This window comes from Toxotes jaculatrix, chromosome 20, assembly GCF_017976425.1.
Source record: "Toxotes jaculatrix isolate fToxJac2 chromosome 20, fToxJac2.pri, whole genome shotgun sequence".
Classification (NCBI taxonomy): domain Eukaryota; kingdom Metazoa; phylum Chordata; class Actinopteri; family Toxotidae; genus Toxotes; species Toxotes jaculatrix.
This window is the reverse complement of record NC_054413.1, coordinates 2,262,772-2,287,224: the sequence shown is the minus strand read 5'-3', so window position 1 is coordinate 2,287,224 and position 24,453 is coordinate 2,262,772. Positions and strand designations below refer to the sequence as shown.

Below are 24,453 nucleotides of genomic sequence, written 5' to 3'. Positions count from 1 at the left end.
TTTCGGGCAAAAAAAGTCAAAAAATTTTTCGACCTCAAAATGTCATAAAAAACGTCATAGTATAGTATGGCGTTTTTTCGGGCAAAAAAAGTCAAAAATTTTTTCGACCTCAAAATGTCATAAAAAACGTCATAGTATAGTATGGCGTCAAAATTGGACAAAAAAAGTCAAAAATTTTTTCAACCTCAAAATGTCATAAAAAACGTCATAGTATAGTATGCCGTTTTTTTCGGGCAAAAAAAGTCAAAAATTTTTTCGACCTCAAAATGTCATAAAAAACGTCATAGTATAGTATGCCGTTTTTTTTGGGCAAAAAAAGTCAAAATTTTTTTCGACCTCAAAATGTCATAAAAAACGTCATAGTATAGTATGCCGTTTTTTTCGGGCAAAAAAAGTCAAAAAATTTTTCGACCTCAAAATGTCATAAAAAACGTCATAGTATAGTATGCCGTTTTTTTCGGACAAAAAAAGTCAAAATTTTTTTCGACCTCAAAATGTCATAAAAAACGTCATAGTATAGTATGCCGTTTTTTTCGGGCAAAAAAAGTCCAAATTTTTTTCGACCTCAAAATGTCATAAAAAACGTCATAGTATAGTATGGCGTCAAAATCGGACAAAAAAAGTCAAAATTTTTTTCGACCTCAAAATGTCATAAAAAACGTCATAGTATAGTATGGCGTTTTTTTCGGGCAAAAAAAGTCAAAAATTTTTTCGACCTCAAAATGTCATAAAAAACGTCATAGTATAGCATGGCGTTTTTTTCGGGCAAAAAAAGTCAAAATTTTTTTCGACCTCAAAATGTCATAAAAAACGTCATAGTATAGTATGGCGTTTTTTTCGGGCAAAAAAAGTCAAAATTTTTTTCGACCTCAAAATGTCATAAAAAACGTCATAGTATAGTATGCCGTTTTTTTTTGGGCAAAAAAAGTCAAAATTTTTTTCGACCTCAAAATGTCATAAAAAACGTCATAGTATAGTATGCCGTTTTTTTCGGACAAAAAAAGTCAAAATTTTTTTCGACCTCAAAATGTCATAAAAAGCGTCATAGTATAGTATGGCGTCAAAATCGGACAAAAAAAGTCAACATTTTTTTCGACCTCAAAATGTCATAAAAAACGTCATAGTATAGTATGCCGTTTTTTTCGGGCAAAAAAAGTCAAAAAATTTTTCGACCTCAAAATGTCATAAAAAACGTCATAGTATAGTATGGCGTTTTTTCGGGCAAAAAAAGTCAAAAATTTTTTCGACCTCAAAATGTCATAAAAAATGTCATAGTATAGTATGCCGTTTTTTTTGGGCAAAAAAAGTCAAAATTTTTTTCGACCTCAAAATGTCATAAAAAACGTCATAGTATAGTATGCCGTTTTTTTCGGGCAAAAAAAGTCAAAAAATTTTTCGACCTCAAAATGTCATAAAAAACGTCATAGTATAGTATGGCGTTTTTTTCGGGCAAAAAAAGTCAAAATTTTTTTCGACCTCAAAATGTCATAAAAAACGTCATAGTATAGTATGGCGTTTTTTTCGGGCAAAAAAAGTCAAAAAATTTTTCGACCTCAAAATGTCATAAAAAACGTCATAGTATAGTATGGCGTCAAAATTGGACAAAAAAAGTCAAAATTTTTTTCGACCTCAAAATGTCATAAAAAACGTCATAGTATAGTATGCCGTTTTTTTCGGGCAAAAAAAGTCAAAAATTTTTTCGACCTCAAAATGTCATAAAAAACGTCATAGTATAGTATGCCGTTTTTTTTGGGCAAAAAAAGTCAAAATTTTTTTCGACCTCAAAATGTCATAAAAAACGTCATAGTATAGTATGCGGTTTTTTTCGGGCAAAAAAAGTCAAAAAATTTTTCGACCTCAAAATGTCATAAAAAACGTCATAGTATAGTATGCCGTTTTTTTCGGACAAAAAAAGTCAAAATTTTTTTCGACCTCAAAATGTCATAAAAAACGTCATAGTATAGTATGGCGTTTTTTTCGGGCAAAAAAAGTCAAAATTTTTTTCGACCTCAAAATGTCATAAAAAACGTCATAGTATAGTATGCCGTTTTTTTTCGGGCAAAAAAAGTCAAAAAATTTTTCGACCTCAAAATGTCATAAAAAACGTCATAGTATAGTATGCCGTTTTTTTCGGACAAAAAAAGTCAAAAAATTTTTCGACCTCAAAATGTCATAAAAAACGTCATAGTATAGTATGGCGTTTTTTTCGGGCAAAAAAAGTCAAAATTTTTTTCGACCTCAAAATGTCATAAAAAACGTCATAGTATAGTATGCCGTTTTTTTCGGCCAAAAAAAGTCAAAAAAATTTTCGACCTCAAAATGTCATAAAAAAACGTCATAGTATAGTATGGCGTCAAAATCGGACAAAAAAAGTCAAAATTTTTTTCGACCTCAAAATGTCATAAAAAACGTCATAGTATAGTATGCCGTTTTTTTCGGGCAAAAAAAGTCCAAATTTTTTTCGACCTCAAAATGTCATAAAAAACGTCATAGTATAGTATGGCGTCAAAATTGGACAAAAAAAGTCAAAATTTTTTTCGACCTCAAAATGTCATAAAAAACGTCATAGTATAGTATGGCGTTTTTTTCGGGCAAAAAAAGTCAAAAAATTTTTCGACCTCAAAATGTCATAAAAAACGTCATAGTATAGTATGGCGTCAAAATTGGACAAAAAAAGTCAAAATTTTTTTCGACCTCAAAATGTCATAAAAAACGTCATAGTATAGTATGGCGTTTTTTTCGGGCAAAAAAAGTCAAAAAATTTTTCGACCTCAAAATGTCATAAAAAACGTCATAGTATAGTATGGCGTCAAAATTGGACAAAAAAAGTCAAAATTTTTTTCGACCTCAAAATGTCATAAAAAACGTCATAGTATAGTATGGCGTTTTTTTCGGGCAAAAAAAGTCAAAAATTTTTTCGACCTCAAAATGTCATAAAAAACGTCATAGTATAGTATGGCGTCAAAATCGGACAAAAAAAGTCAAAAATTTTTTCAACCTCAAAATGTCATAAAAAACGTCATAGTATAGTATGCCGTTTTTTTCGGGCAAAAAAAGTCAAAAATTTTTTCGACCTCAAAATGTCATAAAAAACGTCATAGTATAGTATGCCGTTTTTTTTGGGCAAAAAAAGTCAAAATTTTTTTCGACCTCAAAATGTCATAAAAAACGTCATAGTATAGTATGCGGTTTTTTTCGGGCAAAAAAAGTCAAAAAATTTTTCGACCTCAAAATGTCATAAAAAACGTCATAGTATAGTATGCCGTTTTTTTCGGACAAAAAAAGTCAAAATTTTTTTCGACCTCAAAATGTCATAAAAAACGTCATAGTATAGTATGGCGTTTTTTTCGGGCAAAAAAAGTCAAAATTTTTTTCGACCTCAAAATGTCATAAAAAACGTCATAGTATAGTATGCCGTTTTTTTTCGGGCAAAAAAAGTCAAAAAATTTTTCGACCTCAAAATGTCATAAAAAACGTCATAGTATAGTATGCCGTTTTTTTCGGACAAAAAAAGTCAAAAAATTTTTCGACCTCAAAATGTCATAAAAAACGTCATAGTATAGTATGGCGTTTTTTTCGGGCAAAAAAAGTCAAAATTTTTTTCGACCTCAAAATGTCATAAAAAACGTCATAGTATAGTATGCCGTTTTTTTCGGCCAAAAAAAGTCAAAAAAATTTTCGACCTCAAAATGTCATAAAAAACGTCATAGTATAGTATGGCGTCAAAATCGGACAAAAAAAGTCCAAATTTTTTTCGACCTCAAAATGTCATAAAAAACGTCATAGTATAGTATGCCGTTTTTTTCGGGCAAAAAAAGTCCAAATTTTTTTCGACCTCAAAATGTCATAAAAAACGTCATAGTATAGTATGGCGTCAAAATTGGACAAAAAAAGTCAAAATTTTTTTCGACCTCAAAATGTCATAAAAAACGTCATAGTATAGTATGGCGTTTTTTTCGGGCAAAAAAAGTCAAAAAATTTTTCGACCTCAAAATGTCATAAAAAACGTCATAGTATAGTATGGCGTCAAAATTGGACAAAAAAAGTCAAAATTTTTTTCGACCTCAAAATGTCATAAAAAACGTCATAGTATAGTATGCCGTTTTTTTCGGGCAAAAAAAGTCAAAAATTTTTTCGACCTCAAAATGTCATAAAAAGCGTCATAGTATAGTATGGCGTCAAAATTGGACAAAAAAAGTCAAAAATTTTTTCGACCTCAAAATGTCATAAAAAACGTCATAGTATAGTATGGCGTTTTTTTCGGGCAAAAAAAGTCAAAAAATTTTTCGACCTCAAAATGTCATAAAAAACGTCATAGTATAGTATGCCGTTTTTTTCGGCCAAAAAAAGTCAAAATTTTTTTCGACCTCAAAATGTCATAAAAAACGTCATAGTATAGTATGCCGTTTTTTTCGGACAAAAAAAGTCAAAATTTTTTTCGACCTCAAAATGTCATAAAAAACGTCATAGTATAGTATGCCGTTTTTTTCGGGCAAAAAAAGTCAAAAATTTTTTCGACCTCAAAATGTCATAAAAAACGTCATAGTATAGTAAGGCGTCAAAATTGGACAAAAAAAGTCAAAATTTTTTTCGACCTCAAAATGTCATAAAAAACGTCATAGTATAGTATGCCGTTTTGTTCGGGCAAAAAAAGTCTAAATTTTTTTCGACCTCAAAATGTCATAAAAAACGTCATAGTATAGTATGGCGTTTTTTTCGGGCAAAAAAAGTAAAAATTTTTTTCGACCTCAAAATGTCATAAAAAACGTCATAGTATAGTATGCCGTTTTTTTCGGGCAAAAAAAGTCAAAAATTTTTTCGACCTCAAAATGTCATAAAAAACGTCATAGTATAGTAAGGCGTCAAAATTGGACAAAAAAAGTCAAAAAATTTTTCGACCTCAAAATGTCATAAAAAACGTCATAGTATAGTATGCCGTTTTTTTCGGCCAAAAAAAGTCAAAAATTTTTTCGACCTCAAAATGTCATAAAAAACGTCATAGTATAGTATGCCGTTTTTTTCGGCCAAAAAAAGTCAAAAATTTTTTCGACCTCAAAATGTCATAAAAAACGTCATAGTATAGTATGCCGTTTTTTTCGGGCAAAAAAAGTCAAAAAATTTTTCGACCTCAAAATGTCATAAAAAACGTCATAGTATAGTAAGGCGTCAAAATCGGACAAAAAAAGTAAAAATTTTTTTCGACCTCAAAATGTCATAAAAAACTTCATAGTATAGTATGGCGTTTTTTTCGGGAAAAAAAAGTCAAAATTTTTTTCGACCTCAAAATGTCATAAAAAACGTCATAGTATAGTATGGCGTTTTTTTCGGGCAAAAAAAGTCAAAAATTTTTTCGACCTCAAAATGTCATAAAAAACGTCATAGTATAGTAAGGCGTCAAAATTGGACAAAAAAAGTCAAAAAATTTTTCGACCTCAAAATGTCATAAAAAACGTCATAGTATAGTATGCCGTTTTTTTCGGGCAAAAAAAGTCAAAAATTTTTTCGACCTCAAAATGTCATAAAAAACGTCATAGTATAGTATGGCGTTTTTTTCGGGCAAAAAAAGTCAAAATTTTTTTCGACCTCAAAATGTCATAAAAAACGTCATAGTATAGTATGCCGTTTTTTTTCGGGCAAAAAAAGTCAAAAAATTTTTCGACCTCAAAATGTCATAAAAAACGTCATAGTATAGTATGCCGTTTTTTTCGGACAAAAAAAGTCAAAAAATTTTTCGACCTCAAAATGTCATAAAAAACGTCATAGTATAGTAAGGCGTCAAAATTGGACAAAAAAAGTCAAAAAATTTTTCGACCTCAAAATGTCATAAAAAACGTCATAGTATAGTATGCCGTTTTTTTCGGGCAAAAAAAGTCAAAAATTTTTTCGACCTCAAAATGTCATAAAAAACGTCATAGTATAGTATGCCGTTTTTTTCGGGCAAAAAAAGTCAAAATTTTTTTCGACCTCAAAATGTCATAAAAAACGTCATAGTATAGTATGCCGTTTTTTTCGGGCAAAAAAAGTCAAAATTTTTTTCGACCTCAAAATGTCATAAAAAACGTCATAGTATAGTATGCCGTTTTTTTCGGGCAAAAAAAGTCAAAAATTTTTTCGACCTCAAAATGTCGTAAAAAACGTCATAGTATAGTATGCCGTTTTTTTCGGCCAAAAAAAGTCAAAAAATTTTTCGACCTCAAAATGTCATAAAAAACGTCATAGTATAGTAAGGCGTCAAAATCGGACAAAAAAAGTCAACATTTTTTTCGACCTCAAAATGTCATAAAAAACGTCATAGTATAGTATGGCATTTTTTTCGGGCAAAAAAAGTCAAAAATTTTTTCGACCTCAAAATGTCATAAAAAACGTCATAGTATAGTATGCCGTTTTTTTCGGGCAAAAAAAGTCAAAAATTTTTTCGACCTCAAAATGTCATAAAAAACGTCATAGTATAGTATGGCGTCAAAATTGGACAAAAAAAGTCAACATTTTTTTCGACCTCAAAATGTCATAAAAAACGTCATAGTATAGTATGGCGTTTTTTTCGGGCAAAAAAAGTCAAAAATTTTTTCGACCTCAAAATGTCATAAAAAACGTCATAGTATAGTATGGCGTCAAAATTGGACAAAAAAAGTCAAAATTTTTTTCGACCTCAAAATGTCATAAAAAACGTCATAGTATAGTATGCCGTTTTTTTCGGGCAAAAAAAGTCAAAAAATTTTTCGACCTCAAAATGTCATAAAAAACGTCATAGTATAGTATGGCGTCAAAATCGGACAAAAAAAGTCAAAATTTTTTTCGACCTCAAAATGTCATAAAAAACGTCATAGTATAGTATGGCGTTTTTTTCGGGCAAAAAAAGTCAAAATTTTTTTCGACCTCAAAATGTCATAAAAAACGTCATAGTATAGTATGCCGTTTTTTTCGGGCAAAAAAAGTCAAAAAATTTTTCGACCTCAAAATGTCATAAAAAACGTCATAGTATAGTAAGGCGTCAAAATCGGACAAAAAAAGTCAAAATTTTTTTCGACCTCAAAATGTCATAAAAAACGTCATAGTATAGTATGGCATTTTTTTCGGGCAAAAAAAGTCAAAAATTTTTTCGACCTCAAAATGTCATAAAAAACGTCATAGTATAGTATGGCGTTTTTTTCGGGCAAAAAAAGTCAAAATTTTTTTCGACCTCAAAATGTCATAAAAAACGTCATAGTATAGTATGCCGTTTTTTTTCGGGCAAAAAAAGTCAAAAAATTTTTCGACCTCAAAATGTCATAAAAAACGTCATAGTATAGTATGCCGTTTTTTTCGGACAAAAAAAGTCAAAAAATTTTTCGACCTCAAAATGTCATAAAAAACGTCATAGTATAGTAAGGCGTCAAAATTGGACAAAAAAAGTCAAAAAATTTTTCGACCTCAAAATGTCATAAAAAACGTCATAGTATAGTATGGCGTTTTTTTCGGGCAAAAAAAGTCAAAATTTTTTTCGACCTCAAAATGTCATAAAAAACGTCATAGTATAGTATGCCGTTTTTTTCGGGCAAAAAAAGTCAAAATTTTTTTCGACCTCAAAATGTCATAAAAAACGTCATAGTATAGTATGCCGTTTTTTTCGGCCAAAAAAAGTCAAAAATTTTTTCGACCTCAAAATGTCGTAAAAAACGTCATAGTATAGTATGCCGTTTTTTTCGGGCAAAAAAAGTCAAAAAATTTTTCGACCTCAAAATGTCATAAAAAACGTCATAGTATAGTAAGGCGTCAAAATCGGACAAAAAAAGTCAAAATTTTTTTCGACCTCAAAATGTCATAAAAAACGTCATAGTATAGTATGCCGTTTTTTTCGGGCAAAAAAAGTCAAAAATTTTTTCGACCTCAAAATGTCATAAAAAACGTCATAGTATAGTAAGGCGTCAAAATTGGACAAAAAAAGTCAAAATTTTTTTCGACCTCAAAATGTCATAAAAAACGTCATAGTATAGTAAGGCGTCAAAATTGGACAAAAAAAGTCAAAAAATTTTTCGACCTCAAAATGTCATAAAAAACGTCATAGTATAGTATGCCGTTTTTTTCGGACAAAAAAAGTCAAAGAAATTTTCGACCTCAAAATGTCATAAAAAACGTCATAGTATAGTAAGGCGTCAAAATTGGACAAAAAAAGTCAAAAAATTTTTCGACCTCAAAATGTCATAAAAAACGTCATAGTATAGTATGGCGTTTTTTTCGGGCAAAAAAAGTCAAAATTTTTTTCGACCTCAAAATGTCATAAAAAACGTCATAGTATAGTATGCCGTTTTTTTCGGCCAAAAAAAGTCAAAAATTTTTTCGACCTCAAAATGTCGTAAAAAACGTCATAGTATAGTATGCCGTTTTTTTCGGGCAAAAAAAGTCAAAAATTTTTTCGACCTCAAAATGTCATAAAAAACGTCATAGTATAGTATGGCGTCAAAATTGGACAAAAAAAGTCAAAAATTTTTTCGACCTCAAAATGTCATAAAAAACGTCATAGTATAGTAAGGCGTCAAAATTGGACAAAAAAAGTCAAAAAATTTTTCGACCTCAAAATGTCATAAAAAACGTCATAGTATAGTATGCCGTTTTTTTCGGGCAAAAAAAGTCAAAATTTTTTTCGACCTCAAAATGTCATAAAAAACGTCATAGTATAGTATGGCGTCAAAATTGGACAAAAAAAGTCAAAAATTTTTTCGACCTCAAAATGTCATAAAAAACGTCATAGTATAGTATGCCGTTTTTTTCGGGCAAAAAAAGTCAAAAATTTTTTCGACCTCAAAATGTCATAAAAAACGTCATAGTATAGTATGCCGTTTTTTTCGGGCAAAAAAAGTCAAAATTTTTTTCGACCTCAAAATGTCATAAAAAACGTCATAGTATAGTATGCCGTTTTTTTCGGGCAAAAAAAGTCAAAATTTTTTTCGACCTCAAAATGTCATAAAAAACGTCATAGTATAGTATGCCGTTTTTTTCGGCCAAAAAAAGTCAAAAAATTTTTCGACCTCAAAATGTCATAAAAAACGTCATAGTATAGTATGCCGTTTTTTTCGGACAAAAAAAGTCAAAAATTTTTTCGACCTCAAAATGTCATAAAAAACGTCATAGTATAGTATGGCGTCAAAATCGGACAAAAAAAGTCAAAATTTTTTTCGACCTCAAAATGTCATAAAAAACGTCATAGTATAGTATGCCGTTTTTTTCGGCCAAAAAAAGTCAAAAATTTTTTCGACCTCAAAATGTCATAAAAAACGTCATAGTATAGTAAGGCGTCAAAATTGGACAAAAAAAGTCAAAAAATTTTTCGACCTCAAAATGTCATAAAAAACGTCATAGTATAGTATGCCGTTTTTTTCGGGCAAAAAAAGTCAAAAATTTTTTCGACCTCAAAATGTCATAAAAAACGTCATAGTATAGTATGGCGTTTTTTTCGGGCAAAAAAAGTCAAAATTTTTTTCGACCTCAAAATGTCATAAAAAACGTCATAGTATAGTATGCCGTTTTTTTCGGGCAAAAAAAGTCAAAAATTTTTTCGACCTCAAAATGTCATAAAAAACGTCATAGTATAGTATGCCGTTTTTTTCGGGCAAAAAAAGTCAAAAAATTTTTCGACCTCAAAATGTCATAAAAAACGTCATAGTATAGTAAGGCGTCAAAATCGGACAAAAAAAGTCAAAATTTTTTTCGACCTCAAAATGTCATAAAAAACGTCATAGTATAGTATGCCGTTTTTTTCGGCCAAAAAAAGTCAAAAATTTTTTCGACCTCAAAATGTCATAAAAAACGTCATAGTATAGTATGGCGTCAAAATCGGACAAAAAAAGTCAAAATTTTTTTCGACCTCAAAATGTCATAAAAAACGTCATAGTATAGTATGCCGTTTTTTTCGGCCAAAAAAAGTCAAAAATTTTTTCGACCTCAAAATGTCATAAAAAACGTCATAGTATAGTAAGGCGTCAAAATTGGACAAAAAAAGTCAAAAAATTTTTCGACCTCAAAATGTCATAAAAAACGTCATAGTATAGTATGCCGTTTTTTTCGGCCAAAAAAAGTCAAAAATTTTTTCGACCTCAAAATGTCATAAAAAACGTCATAGTATAGTATGGCGTTTTTTTCGGGCAAAAAAAGTCAAAATTTTTTTCGACCTCAAAATGTCATAAAAAACGTCATAGTATAGTATGCCGTTTTTTTCGGGCAAAAAAAGTCAAAATTTTTTTCGACCTCAAAATGTCATAAAAAACGTCATAGTATAGTATGCCGTTTTTTTCGGGCAAAAAAAGTCAAAATTTTTTTCGACCTCAAAATGTCATAAAAAACGTCATAGTATAGTATGCCGTTTTTTTCGGGCAAAAAAAGTCAAAAAATTTTTCGACCTCAAAATGTCATAAAAAACGTCATAGTATAGTATGCCGTTTTTTTCGGACAAAAAAAGTCAAAATTTTTTTCGACCTCAAAATGTCATAAAAAACGTCATAGTATAGTATGCCGTTTTTTTCGGGCAAAAAAAGTCCAAATTTTTTTCGACCTCAAAATGTCATAAAAAACGTCATAGTATAGTATGCCGTTTTTTTCGGCCAAAAAAAGTCAAAAATTTTTTCGACCTCAAAATGTCATAAAAAACGTCATAGTATAGTATGGCGTCAAAATCGGACAAAAAAAGTCAAAATTTTTTTCGACCTCAAAATGTCATAAAAAACGTCATAGTATAGTATGCCGTTTTTTTCGGCCAAAAAAAGTCAAAAATTTTTTCGACCTCAAAATGTCATAAAAAACGTCATAGTATAGTAAGGCGTCAAAATTGGACAAAAAAAGTCAAAAAATTTTTCGACCTCAAAATGTCATAAAAAACGTCATAGTATAGTATGCCGTTTTTTTCGGCCAAAAAAAGTCAAAAATTTTTTCGACCTCAAAATGTCATAAAAAACGTCATAGTATAGTATGGCGTTTTTTTCGGGCAAAAAAAGTCAAAATTTTTTTCGACCTCAAAATGTCATAAAAAACGTCATAGTATAGTATGCCGTTTTTTTCGGGCAAAAAAAGTCAAAATTTTTTTCGACCTCAAAATGTCATAAAAAACGTCATAGTATAGTATGCCGTTTTTTTCGGGCAAAAAAAGTCAAAAATTTTTTCGACCTCAAAATGTCATAAAAAACGTCATAGTATAGTATGCCGTTTTTTTCGGGCAAAAAAAGTCCAAATTTTTTTCGACCTCAAAATGTCATAAAAAACGTCATAGTATAGTATGCCGTTTTTTTCGGCCAAAAAAAGTCAAAAATTTTTTCGACCTCAAAATGTCATAAAAAACGTCATAGTATAGTAAGGCGTCAAAATTGGACAAAAAAAGTCAAAAAATTTTTCGACCTCAAAATGTCATAAAAAACATCATAGTATAGTATGGCGTTTTTTTCGGGCAAAAAAAGTCAAAAATTTTTTCGACCTCAAAATGTCATAAAAAACGTCATAGTATAGTATGGCGTCAAAATTGGACAAAAAAAGTCAAAAATTTTTTCGACCTCAAAATGTCATAAAAAACGTCATAGTATAGTAAGGCGTCAAAATTGGACAAAAAAAGTCAAAAAATTTTTCGACCTCAAAATGTCATAAAAAACGTCATAGTATAGTATGCCGTTTTTTTCGGGCAAAAAAAGTCAAAAATTTTTTCGACCTCAAAATGTCATAAAAAACGTCATAGTATAGTATGGCGTCAAAATTGGACAAAAAAAGTCAAAAATTTTTTCGACCTCAAAATGTCATAAAAAACGTCATAGTATAGTATGCCGTTTTTTTCGGGCAAAAAAAGTCAAAAATTTTTTCGACCTCAAAATGTCATAAAAAACGTCATAGTATAGTATGCCGTTTTTTTCGGGCAAAAAAAGTCAAAATTTTTTTCGACCTCAAAATGTCATAAAAAACGTCATAGTATAGTATGCCGTTTTTTTCGGGCAAAAAAAGTCAAAATTTTTTTCGACCTCAAAATGTCATAAAAAACGTCATAGTATAGTATGCCGTTTTTTTCGGACAAAAAAAGTCAAAATTTTTTTCGACCTCAAAATGTCATAAAAAACGTCATAGTATAGTATGCCGTTTTTTTCGGGCAAAAAAAGTCCAAATTTTTTTCGACCTCAAAATGTCATAAAAAACGTCATAGTATAGTATGCCGTTTTTTTCGGCCAAAAAAAGTCAAAAATTTTTTCGACCTCAAAATGTCATAAAAAACGTCATAGTATAGTAAGGTGTCAAAATTGGACAAAAAAAGTCAAAAAATTTTTCGACCTCAAAATGTCATAAAAAACGTCATAGTATAGTATGCCGTTTTTTTCGGCCAAAAAAAGTCAAAAATTTTTTCGACCTCAAAATGTCATAAAAAACGTCATAGTATAGTATGCCGTTTTTTTCGGGCAAAAAAAGTCAAAATTTTTTTCGACCTCAAAATGTCATAAAAAACGTCATAGTATAGTATGCCGTTTTTTTCGGGCAAAAAAAGTCAAAAATTTTTTCGACCTCAAAATGTCATAAAAAACGTCATAGTATAGTATGCCGTTTTTTTCGGGCAAAAAAAGTCAAAATTTTTTTCGACCTCAAAATGTCATAAAAAACGTCATAGTATAGTATGCCGTTTTTTTCGGGCAAAAAAAGTCAAAATTTTTTTCGACCTCAAAATGTCATAAAAAACGTCATAGTATAGTATGCCGTTTTTTTCGGGCAAAAAAAGTCAAAAAATTTTTCGACCTCAAAATGTCATAAAAAACGTCATAGTATAGTATGCCGTTTTTTTCGGACAAAAAAAGTCAAAATTTTTTTCGACCTCAAAATGTCATAAAAAACGTCATAGTATAGTATGCCGTTTTTTTCGTGCAAAAAAAGTCCAAATTTTTTTCGACCTCAAAATGTCATAAAAAACGTCATAGTATAGTATGCCGTTTTTTCGGCCAAAAAAAGTCAAAAATTTTTTCGACCTCAAAATGTCATAAAAAACGTCATAGTATAGTATGGCGTCAAAATCGGACAAAAAAAGTCAAAATTTTTTTCGACCTCAAAATGTCATAAAAAATGTCATAGTATAGTATGCCGTTTTTTTCGGCCAAAAAAAGTCAAAAATTTTTTCGACCTCAAAATGTCATAAAAAACGTCATAGTATAGTAAGGCGTCAAAATTGGACAAAAAAAGTCAAAAAATTTTTCGACCTCAAAATGTCATAAAAAACGTCATAGTATAGTATGGCGTCAAAATTGGACAAAAAAAGTCAAAAATTTTTTCGACCTCAAAATGTCATAAAAAACGTCATAGTATAGTAAGGCGTCAAAATTGGGCAAAAAAAGTCAAAAAATTTTTCGACCTCAAAATGTCATAAAAAACGTCATAGTATAGTATGGCGTTTTTTTCGGGCAAAAAAAGTCAAAAATTTTTTCGACCTCAAAATGTCATAAAAAACGTCATAGTATAGTATGGCGTCAAAATTGGACAAAAAAAGTCAAAAATTTTTTCGACCTCAAAATGTCATAAAAAACGTCATAGTATAGCATGGCGTTTTTTTCGGGCAAAAAAAGTCAAAAATTTTTTCGACCTCAAAATGTCATAAAAAACGTCATAGTATAGTATGCCGTTTTTTTCGGGCAAAAAAAGTCAAAATTTTTTTCGACCTCAAAATGTCAAAAAACGTCATAGTATAGTATGGCGTTTTTTTCGGGCAAAAAAAGTCCCAATTTTTTTTTCGACCTCAAAATGTCATAAAAAACGTCATAGTATAGTATGCCGTTTTTTTCGGGCAAAAAAAGTCAAAAAATTTTTCGACCTCAAAATGTCATAAAAAACGTCATAGTATAGTATGCCGTTTTTTTCGGACAAAAAAAGTCAAAATTTTTTTCGACCTCAAAATGTCATAAAAAACGTCATAGTATAGTATGGCGTTTTTTTCGGGCAAAAAAAGTCAAAATTTTTTTCGACCTCAAAATGTCATAAAAAACGTCATAGTATAGTATGGCGTTTTTTTCGGGCAAAAAAAGTCAAAATTTTTTTCGACCTAAAAATGTCATAAAAAACGTCATAGTATAGTATGCCGTTTTTTTCGGCCAAAAAAAGTCAAAAATTTTTTCGACCTCAAAATGTCATAAAAAACGTCATAGTATAGTAAGGCGTCAAAATTGGACAAAAAAAGTCAAAATTTTTTTCGACCTCAAAATGTCATAAAAAACGTCATAGTATAGTATGGCGTTTTTTTCGGGCAAAAAAAGTCAAAATTTTTTTCGACCTCAAAATGTCATAAAAAACGTCATAGTATAGTAAGGCGTCAAAATCGGACAAAAAAAGTCAAAATTTTTTTCGACCTCAAAATGTCATAAAAAACGTCATAGTATAGTATGCCGTTTTTTTCGGGCAAAAAAAGTCAAAAATTTTTTCGACCTCAAACTGTCATAAAAAACGTCATAGTATAGTATGGCGTCAAAATTGGACAAAAAAAGTCAACATTTTTTTCGACCTCAAAATGTCATAAAAAACGTCATAGTATAGTATGGCGTTTTTTTCGGGCAAAAAAAGTCAAAATTTTTTTCGACCTCAAAATGTCATAAAAAACGTCATAGTATAGTATGGCGTTTTTTTCGGGCAAAAAAAGTCAAAAATTTTTTCGACCTCAACATGTCATAAAAAACGTCATAGTATAGTATGGCATCAAAATTGGACAAAAAAAGTCAAAATTTTTTTCGACCTCAAAATGTCATAAAAAACATCATAGTATAGTATGCCGTTTTTTTCGGGCAAAAAAAGTCAAAAATTTTTTCGACCTCAAAATGTCATAAAAAACGTCATAGTATAGTATGCCGTTTTTTTCGGGCAAAAAAAGTCAAAAATTTTTTCGACCTCAAACTGTCATAAAAAACGTCATAGTATAGTATGGCGTCAAAATTGGACAAAAAAAGTCAACATTTTTTTCGACCTCAAAATGTCATAAAAAACGTCATAGTATAGTATGGCGTCAAAATTGGACAAAAAAAGTCAACATTTTTTTCGACCTCAAAATGTCATAAAAAACGTCATAGTATAGTATGGCGTTTTTTTCGGGCAAAAAAAGTCAAAATTTTTTTCGACCTCAAAATGTCATAAAAAACGTCATAGTATAGTATGGCGTTTTTTTCGGGCAAAAAAAGTCAAAAATTTTTTCGACCTCAACATGTCATAAAAAACGTCATAGTATAGTATGGCATCAAAATTGGACAAAAAAAGTCAAAATTTTTTTCGACCTCAAAATGTCATAAAAAACATCATAGTATAGTATGGCGTTTTTTTCGGGCAAAAAAAGTCAAAAATTTTTTCGACCTCAAAATGTCATAAAAAACGTCATAGTATAGTATGCCGTTTTTTTCGGGCAAAAAAAGTCAAAAATTTTTTCGACCTCAAAATGTCATAAAAAACGTCATAGTATAGTATGCAGTTTTTTTCGGGCAAAAAAAGTCAAAAAATTTTTCGACCTCAAAATGTCATAAAAAACGTCATAGTATAGTAAGGCGTCAAAATCGGACAAAAAAAGTCAAAATTTTTTTCGACCTCAAAATGTCATAAAAAACGTCATAGTATAGTATGGCGTTTTTTTCGGGCAAAAAAAGTCAAAAATTTTTTCGACCTCAACATGTCATAAAAAACGTCATAGTATAGTATGGCATCAAAATTGGACAAAAAAAGTCAAAAAATTTTTCGACCTCAAAATGTCATAAAAAACGTCATAGTATAGTATGCCGTTTTTTTTCGGGCAAAAAAAGTCAAAAAATTTTTCGACCTCAAAATGTCATAAAAAACGTCATAGTATAGTATGCCGTTTTTTTCGGACAAAAAAAGTCAAAAAATTTTTCGACCTCAAAATGTCATAAAAAACGTCATAGTATAGTAAGGCGTCAAAATTGGACAAAAAAAGTCAAAAAATTTTTCGACCTCAAAATGTCATAAAAAACGTCATAGTATAGTATGGCGTTTTTTTCGGGCAAAAAAAGTCAAAATTTTTTTCGACCTCAAAATGTCATAAAAAACGTCATAGTATAGTATGCCGTTTTTTTCGGCCAAAAAAAGTCAAAAATTTTTTCGACCTCAAAATGTCATAAAAAACGTCATAGTATAGTATGCCGTTTTTTTCGGGCAAAAAAAGTCAAAAAATTTTTCGACCTCAAAATGTCATAAAAAACGTCATAGTATAGTAAGGCGTCAAAATCGGACAAAAAAAGTCAAAATTTTTTTCGACCTCAAAATGTCATAAAAAACGTCATAGTATAGTATGGCATTTTTTTCGGGCAAAAAAAGTCAAAATTTTTTTCGACCTCAAAATGTCATAAAAAACGTCATAGTATAGTATGCCGTTTTTTTCGGGCAAAAAAAGTCAAAAATTTTTTCGACCTCAAACTGTCATAAAAAACGTCATAGTATAGTATGGCGTCAAAATTGGACAAAAAAAGTCAACATTTTTTTCGACCTCAAAATGTCATAAAAAACGTCATAGTATAGTATGCCGTTTTTTTCGGGCAAAAAAAGTCAAAATTTTTTTCGACCTCAAAATGTCATAAAAAACGTCATAGTATAGTATGGCGTTTTTTTCGGGCAAAAAAAGTCAAAAATTTTTTCGACCTCAACATGTCATAAAAAACGTCATAGTATAGTATGGCGTCAAAATTGGACAAAAAAAGTCAAAAAATTTTTCGACCTCAAAATGTCATAAAAAACGTCATAGTATAGTAAGGCGTCAAAATTGGACAAAAAAAGTCAAAAAATTTTTCGACCTCAAAATGTCATAAAAAACGTCATAGTATAGTATGCCGTTTTTTTCGGGCAAAAAAAGTCAAAAATTTTTTCGACCTCAAAATGTCATAAAAAACGTCATAGTATAGTATGGCGTCAAAATTGGACAAAAAAAGTCAAAAATTTTTTCGACCTCAAAATGTCATAAAAAACGTCATAGTATAGTATGCCGTTTTTTTCGGGCAAAAAAAGTCAAAAATTTTTTCGACCTCAAAATGTCATAAAAAACGTCATAGTATAGTATGCCGTTTTTTTCGGGCAAAAAAAGTCAAAATTTTTTTCGACCTCAAAATGTCATAAAAAACGTCATAGTATAGTATGGCGTTTTTTTCGGGCAAAAAAAGTCAAAATTTTTTTCGACCTCAAAATGTCATAAAAAACGTCATAGTATAGTATGCCGTTTTTTTCGGGCAAAAAAAGTCAAAAAATTTTTCGACCTCAAAATGTCATAAAAAACGTCATAGTATAGTATGCCGTTTTTTTCGGACAAAAAAAGTCAAAATTTTTTTCGACCTCAAAATGTCATAAAAAACGTCATAGTATAGTATGCCGTTTTTTTCGGGCAAAAAAAGTCCAAATTTTTTTCGACCTCAAAATGTCATAAAAAACGTCATAGTATAGTATGCCGTTTTTTTCGGCCAAAAAAAGTCAAAAATTTTTTCGACCTCAAAATGTCATAAAAAACGTCATAGTATAGTATGGCGTCAAAATCGGACAAAAAAAGTCAAAATTTTTTTCGACCTCAAAATGTCATAAAAAACGTCATAGTATAGTATGCCGTTTTTTTCGGGCAAAAAAAGTCAAAAATTTTTTCGACCTCAAAATGTCATAAAAAACGTCATAGTATAGTAAGGCGTCAAAATTGGACAAAAAAAGTCAAAAAATTTTTCGACCTCAAAATGTCATAAAAAACGTCATAGTATAGTATGCCGTTTTTTTCGGCCAAAAAAAGTCAAAATTTTTTTCGACCTCAAAATGTCATAAAAAACGTCATAGTATAGTATGCCGTTTTTTTCGGGCAAAAAAAGTCAAAAAATTTTTCGACCTCAAAATGTCATAAAAAACGTCATAGTATAGTATGCCGTTTTTTTCGGACAAAAAAAGTCAAAAAATTTTTCGACCTCAAAATGTCATAAAAAACGTCATAGTATAGTAAGGCGTCAAAATTGGACAAAAAAAGTCAAAAAATTTTTCGACCTCAAAATGTCATAAAAAACGTCATAGTATAGTATGCCGTTTTTTTCGGGCAAAAAAAGTCAAAAAATTTTTCGACCTCAAAATGTCATAAAAAACGTCATAGTATAGTATGGCGTTTTTTTCGGGCAAAAAAAGTCAAAATTTTTTTCGACCTCAAAATGTCATAAAAAACGTCATAGTATAGTATGCCGTTTTTTTCGGGCAAAAAAAGTCAAAAAATTTTTCGACCTCAAAATGTCATAAAAAACGTCATAGTATAGTAAAGCGTCAAAATCGGACAAAAAAAGTCAAAATTTTTTTCGACCTCAAAATGTCATAAAAAACGTCATAGTATAGTATGCCGTTTTTTTCGGCCAAAAAAAGTCAAAAATTTTTTCGACCTCAAAATGTCATAAAAAACGTCATAGTATAGTATGGCGTTTTTTTTGGGCAAAAAAAGTCAAAAATTTTTTCGACCTCAAAATGTCATAAAAAACGTCATAGTATAGTAAGGCGTCAAAATTGGACAAAAAAAGTCAAAATTTTTTTCGACCTCAAAATGTCATAAAAAACGTCATAGTATAGTATGGCGTTTTTTTCGGGCAAAAAAAGTCAAAAAATTTTTCGACCTCAAAATGTCATAAAAAACGTCATAGTATAGTATGCCGTTTTTTTCGGGCAAAAAAAGTCCAAATTTTTTTCGACCTCAAAATGTCATAAAAAACGTCATAGTATAGTATGCCGTTTTTTTCGGGCAAAAAAAGTCAAAAAATTTTTCGACCTCAAAATGTCATAAAAAACGTCATAGTATAGTAAGGCGTCAAAATTGGACAAAAAAAGTCAAAAATTTTTTCGACCTCAAAATGTCATAAAAAACGTCATAGTATAGTATGCAGTTTTTTTCGGCCAAAAAAAGTCAAAAATTTTTTCGACCTCAAAATGTCATAAAAAACGTCATAGTATAGTAAGGCGTCAAAATTGGACAAAAAAAGTCAAAATTTTTTTCGACCTCAAAATGTCATAAAAAACGTCATAGTATAGTAAGGCGTTAAAATCGGACAAAAAAAGTCAAAAATTTTTCGACCTCAAAATGTCATAAAAAATGTCATAGTATAGTAAGGCGTCAAAATCAGACAAAAAAAGTCAAAAATTTTTTCGACCTCAAAATGTCATAAAAAACGTCATAGTATAGTATGCCGTTTTTTTCGGGCAAAAAAAGTCAAAATTTTTTCGACCTCAAAATGTCATAAAAAATGTCATAGTATAGTATGGCGTCAAAATTGGACAAAAAAAGTCAACATTTTTTTCGACCTCAAAATGTCATAAAAAACGTCATAGTATAGTAAGGCGTCAAAATTGGACAAAAAAAGTCAAAATTTTTTCGACCTCAAAATGTCATAAAATACGTCATAGTATAGTATGGCATTTTTTTCGGGCAAAAAAAGTCAAAATTTTTTTCGACCTCAAAATGTCATAAAAAACGTCATAGTATAGTATGCCGTTTTTTTCGGGCAAAAAAAGTCAAAAAATTTTTCGACCTCAAAATGTCATAAAAAACGTCATAGTATAGTATGCCGTTTTTTTCGGGCAAAAAAAGTCAAAATTTTTTTCGACCTCAAAATGTCATAAAAAACGTCATAGTATAGTATGGCGTCAAAATTGGACAAAAAAAGTCAAAATTTTTTTCGACCTCAAAATGTCATAAAAAACGTCATAGTATAGTATGCCGTTTTTTTCGGGCAAAAAAAGTCAAAAAAATTTTCGACCTCAAAATGTCATAAAAAACGTCATAGTATAGTATGCCGTTTTTTTCGGGCAAAAAAAGTCAAAAAATTTTTCGACCTCAAAATGTCATAAAAAACGTCATAGTATAGTATGCCGTTTTTTTCGGGCAAAAAAAGTCAAAATTTTTTTCGACCTCAAAATGTCATAAAAAACGTCATAGTATAGTATGCCGTTTTTTTCGGGCAAAAAAAGTCAAAAAATTTTTCGACCTCAAAATGTCATAAAAAACGTCATAGTATAGTATGCCGTTTTTTTCGGACAAAAAAAGTCAAAATTTTTTTCGACCTCAAAATGTCATAAAAAACGTCATAGTATAGTATGCCGTTTTTTTTCGGGCAAAAAAAGTCAAAAAATTTTTCGACCTCAAAATGTCATAAAAAACATCATAGTATAGTATGCCGTTTTTTTCGGGCAAAAAAAGTCAAAATTTTTTTCGACCTCAAAATGTCATAAAAAACGTCATAGTATAGTATGCCGTTTTTTTCGGGCAAAAAAAGTCAAAATTTTTTTCGACCTCAAAATGTCATAAAAACGTCATAGTATAGTAAGGCGTCAAAATTGGACAAAAAAAGTCAAAATTTTTTTCGACCTCAAAATGTCATAAAAAACGTCATAGTATAGTATGCCGTTTTTTTCGGGCAAAAAAAGTCAAAAAATTTTTCGACCTCAAAATGTCATAAAAAACGTCATAGTATAGTATGCCGTTTTTTTCGGGCAAAAAAAGTCAAAAAATTTTTCGACCTCAAAATGTCATAAAAAACGTCATAGTATAGTAAAGCGTCAAAATCGGACAAAAAAAGTCAAAATTTTTTTCGACCTCAAAATGTCATAAAAAACGTCATAGTATAGTATGCCGTTTTTTTCGGCCAAAAAAAGTCAAAAATTTTTTCGACCTCAAAATGTCATAAAAAACGTCATAGTATAGTATGGCGTTTTTTTCGGGCAAAAAAAGTCAAAAATTTTTTCGACCTCAAAATGTCATAAAAAACGTCATAGTATAGTAAGGCGTCAAAATTGGACAAAAAAAGTCAAAATTTTTTTCGACCTCAAAATGTCATAAAAAACGTCATAGTATAGTATGCCGTTTTTTTCGGGCAAAAAAAGTCAAAAAATTTTTCGACCTCAAAATGTCATAAAAAACGTCATAGTATAGTATGCCGTTTTTTTCGGGCAAAAAAAGTCAAAATTTTTTTCGACCTCAAAATGTCATAAAAAACGTCATAGTATAGTATGCCGTTTTTTTCGGGCAAAAAAAGTCAAAAAATTTTTCGACCTCAAAATGTCATAAAAAACGTCATAGTATAGTAAGGCGTCAAAATTGGACAAAAAAAGTCAAAAATTTTTTCGACCTCAAAATGTCATAAAAAACGTCATAGTATAGTAAGGCGTTAAAATCGGACAAAAAAAGTCAAAATTCTTTTCGACCTCAAAATGTCATAAAAAACGTCATAGTATAGTATGACGTTTTTTTTCGGGCAAAAAAAGTCAAAAATTTTTTCGACCTCAAAATGTCATAAAAAACGTCATAGTATAGTATGGCGTTTTTTTCGGGCAAAAAAAGTAAAAAAAAAAAATTTTGACCTCAAAATGTAAGGTGTCAAAATTGGACGTTACTAAAAGGTTTTTTATGATGTTTTGAGGTCAAAAAAATTTTGACTTTTTTTGGCCGATTTTGACGCCTTACTATACTATGACGTTTTTTATGACATTTTGAGGCAAAAAAATTGACTTTTTTTGTTCCATTTTGAAGACTTATACTATTACTTTTATGACATAAAATTGTGAAAAAAACATCCTAGTATCAGCAATGTTTTTGTTTTTTTAATTTGAATAATCAAATATCATACAAATTTTTAGGTAATGAAAAGCAAGATGTATAATCAAATAAGGAAACATAACGCCTTGATTGTACTTCTTTATGTGAGTTATTGACTGTATATATGGTAAAATCTGTTTTTCATGTCACATATAATTAGTTTGCTTTGAAATATCGGTGAAAGCTACACACACACTACACGTACTATGGTAGTTATTAGGGAAAAAAATTATTAGTGTAGATTCACTGTGTCCACCTTTGTGTTTCCTAGACAACCCACGACAGATCAGCCGTGTACCTGTTTACATCAGAGTGCTGGATGTCAACGACAATGCTCCAACATTTGCCACCAATTATGAGACATTTGTGTGCGAGAACGCTAAGGCTAACCAGGTTGGTATGATAACATAGTTGTAGTCATGGTTTCATCTTAATGTCTCTGTTAGGAATATGCGCCCTAGTTAATCATGGTATTAGCGATCCTCAGAGAGAATTTGTGAATCTGTCACGTGTTTTAAGCTAGAAGTACGAGATGTGTAGGATAATTAATGCATCTGGGGACCTACCTTTTTTTGTGCATAAGCTCACATCTTAAGTGGAGAAATACAGTTTTCCAGAACAGTTTCGACCTCCACATACGCCTGAGATGAAAGAAGTCAAGAACACATCCACAGTCAAAGAGATGCCAAGAGGTTTAACAAGAATCTGCTTGATTATGGACTATTTACTGTAACACTCAAAACACAACATCACAATCTTACAGTTTGCTTTTCAGTTGTAGTCCTGCCAGTTCTCCTGAGCTGAAAACCCAAAATGCTGTGACACATCAGACGTAAACTCTGTCTTCAGTTTCTGTATCACTTGCAAATTCCACCACGTATTTTGTGTTCACACTCTGATCTGAACCAAGTGTTTCTGTCTGGAGTTTATCGGTGCTTGCAGGAGGTGTGACGACCCAAGCCTTGACTTGTTATTTGCTGGCTTGTACTCTGCAGTATTCAAAGAGAGAAGTCTATTCACAGTGTTATCGTGTAGATACTGGGCCTGAGTTGCAGTGGTGGAAACAAACTGGGATTGTTTGCTTTCGTAAAGAGAGCAGTCCAGCGGTGGAGCAAGACTGTTTTAGCATCAGAATATTCTTTAAACATTCATCATGAATGACTCATAATTATAACGGATTATAACAAGTGATGAATTAATGTGTAAGTATCACTTTTATATTGCTGTGGCTGAGTCCAAAGTCTATACACTGCTGCTTAGTTTGATCTATAACAATACTAAAGAATTTGACTGTATTTTATTAATAATTTTAAAAATAAAATAGCCGTCAGACAAATGTAGTGGAATAGAAAGCACAGTATTTACCTCCAGAAAGAAGCAGAGTGGATGTGTAAATTTGCATAGGATGGAAATACTCGCATATGTAAATGTACTTACCATCACTGCTCTGCTGACATTAAATCATCAGCTTATTTTCTAAGATTTTGTGTCAGAAACAGTTTGGATACGTTTACATACATCTAATCATCTGACGTCTGATTATATAGTTGAATTGCATTTCATAGTAGCTGATGTTGAGTTGTGTTCCTTACCTGTCTGTTCTTTTGTTGTTGTCGTGTTCTTTTTCAGAGGATACAAACTGTGAGTGCCACAGATCCTGACGAGCCACTCGGAGGACACCGGTTCTTCTTCAGCCTTGCACAGGAGGCTGCTGGGAAGGCTAACTTCTCTGTCCGTGATAACAAAGGTAACACACTCTGAGCTCATCAGATTATCTTCCATCTTCTGTGTAATGTTCCCATAAGGCACTTACAGTTTACCTGCTGTTAAAAAAACAAAACAAAAAAAAACTAAAAGCACATTCACAGACCAAATGAAATTTCTAATGAAGTTTACTGAAATCTTTATTCAGGTCATAGATTCGCTGCACAGTAACTTTATATCCTGTTGTTTTCAGACAACACAGCCTGGATTCTTACACGGAGGAACAGCTACAGCAGTCTCCAGAAGAGCGTCTACCACGTACCTGTGGTCATTTCTGACGGAGAGTTCCCGATGCAGAGCAGCACCAACACGCTGACCATCCGAGTGTGCACCTGTGACCGCGAGGGCAACATGAAGCTGTGCAACGCTGAGGCGCTCACAGCGAGGGCGGGACTCAGCACGGGAGCCCTGGTGGCCATCCTGCTTTGTGTCATCATTCTGCTCAGTGAGTACTGGCTGCAAGAAAACTGCCCGAAATGCACCTGCAGCTCAATTCTGCAAACGTTTGCTTTTCAGTTTGAGCCTAATTTAACTGCTGAAAATTAGATTTGAGCGTTTCTTAAGAGCTACAGCAAACCACCTCTCACAGGTGTTAAAGAGACAGTTCAGTAGTTCGCTCCGTAATTTGATTCATCACTTCCTGTGGGTGGGTAAGTCTGACAGTGGCCACAGCTGATGTGTTAATTTGATTTGAAGAGCTAATATCTACAGCATCTCAGCTGTAGGAGGCAAGGACAGGTGCATTTTAAGCAGTGATACATTCATTGGTGGTGGATGGTAATTTTACATATCACATACAGTTGATTTCTTTTAAATACAAAGAGGATTTTAAGAATATTAAGAATCTGTCCTCTACAAGACATAACATCAGTGAAGGTTCAGGGAATTGTATGTTTGCTTTGTGAAAGTTCAGTTTCTGACAACTCAAAAAAAAAAAAAAAATAAAAAAAATAAAAAAGCAAAGCATCAAGGTCAAATATGTTACAAAACCAGCTTTAAGGCCGTTTCCAAAGCAAATTCAAATTTGTACAAATAACAGTATTTTCACTGCCTGGTGTAAGATGCAAGAATCTCTGTGTTTATCTCCCTGATAAACACAGAGATTCTGGATTTGAGTCCATGTTTGATGTAATCCA

The 24,453-nt window shown here is 31.0% G+C and overlaps 1 protein-coding gene across 2 annotated transcripts in view; it reads left to right on the top strand.

Annotated features, from left to right (window-relative positions):
* LOC121200376 (cadherin-6-like) overlaps positions 1 to 24,453 on the top strand; it is a 79,205-nt gene that overhangs the window by 50,950 nt on the left and 3,802 nt on the right. For both annotated transcript variants that reach the window (XM_041065643.1, XM_041065645.1), the window contains 3 exons: positions 21,825 to 21,946; positions 23,183 to 23,300; positions 23,511 to 23,762. In XM_041065643.1, the coding sequence (XP_040921577.1) occupies positions 21,825 to 21,946; positions 23,183 to 23,300; positions 23,511 to 23,762 (492 nt within the window). The remainder of the gene's footprint in view (positions 1 to 21,824; positions 21,947 to 23,182; positions 23,301 to 23,510; positions 23,763 to 24,453) is intronic.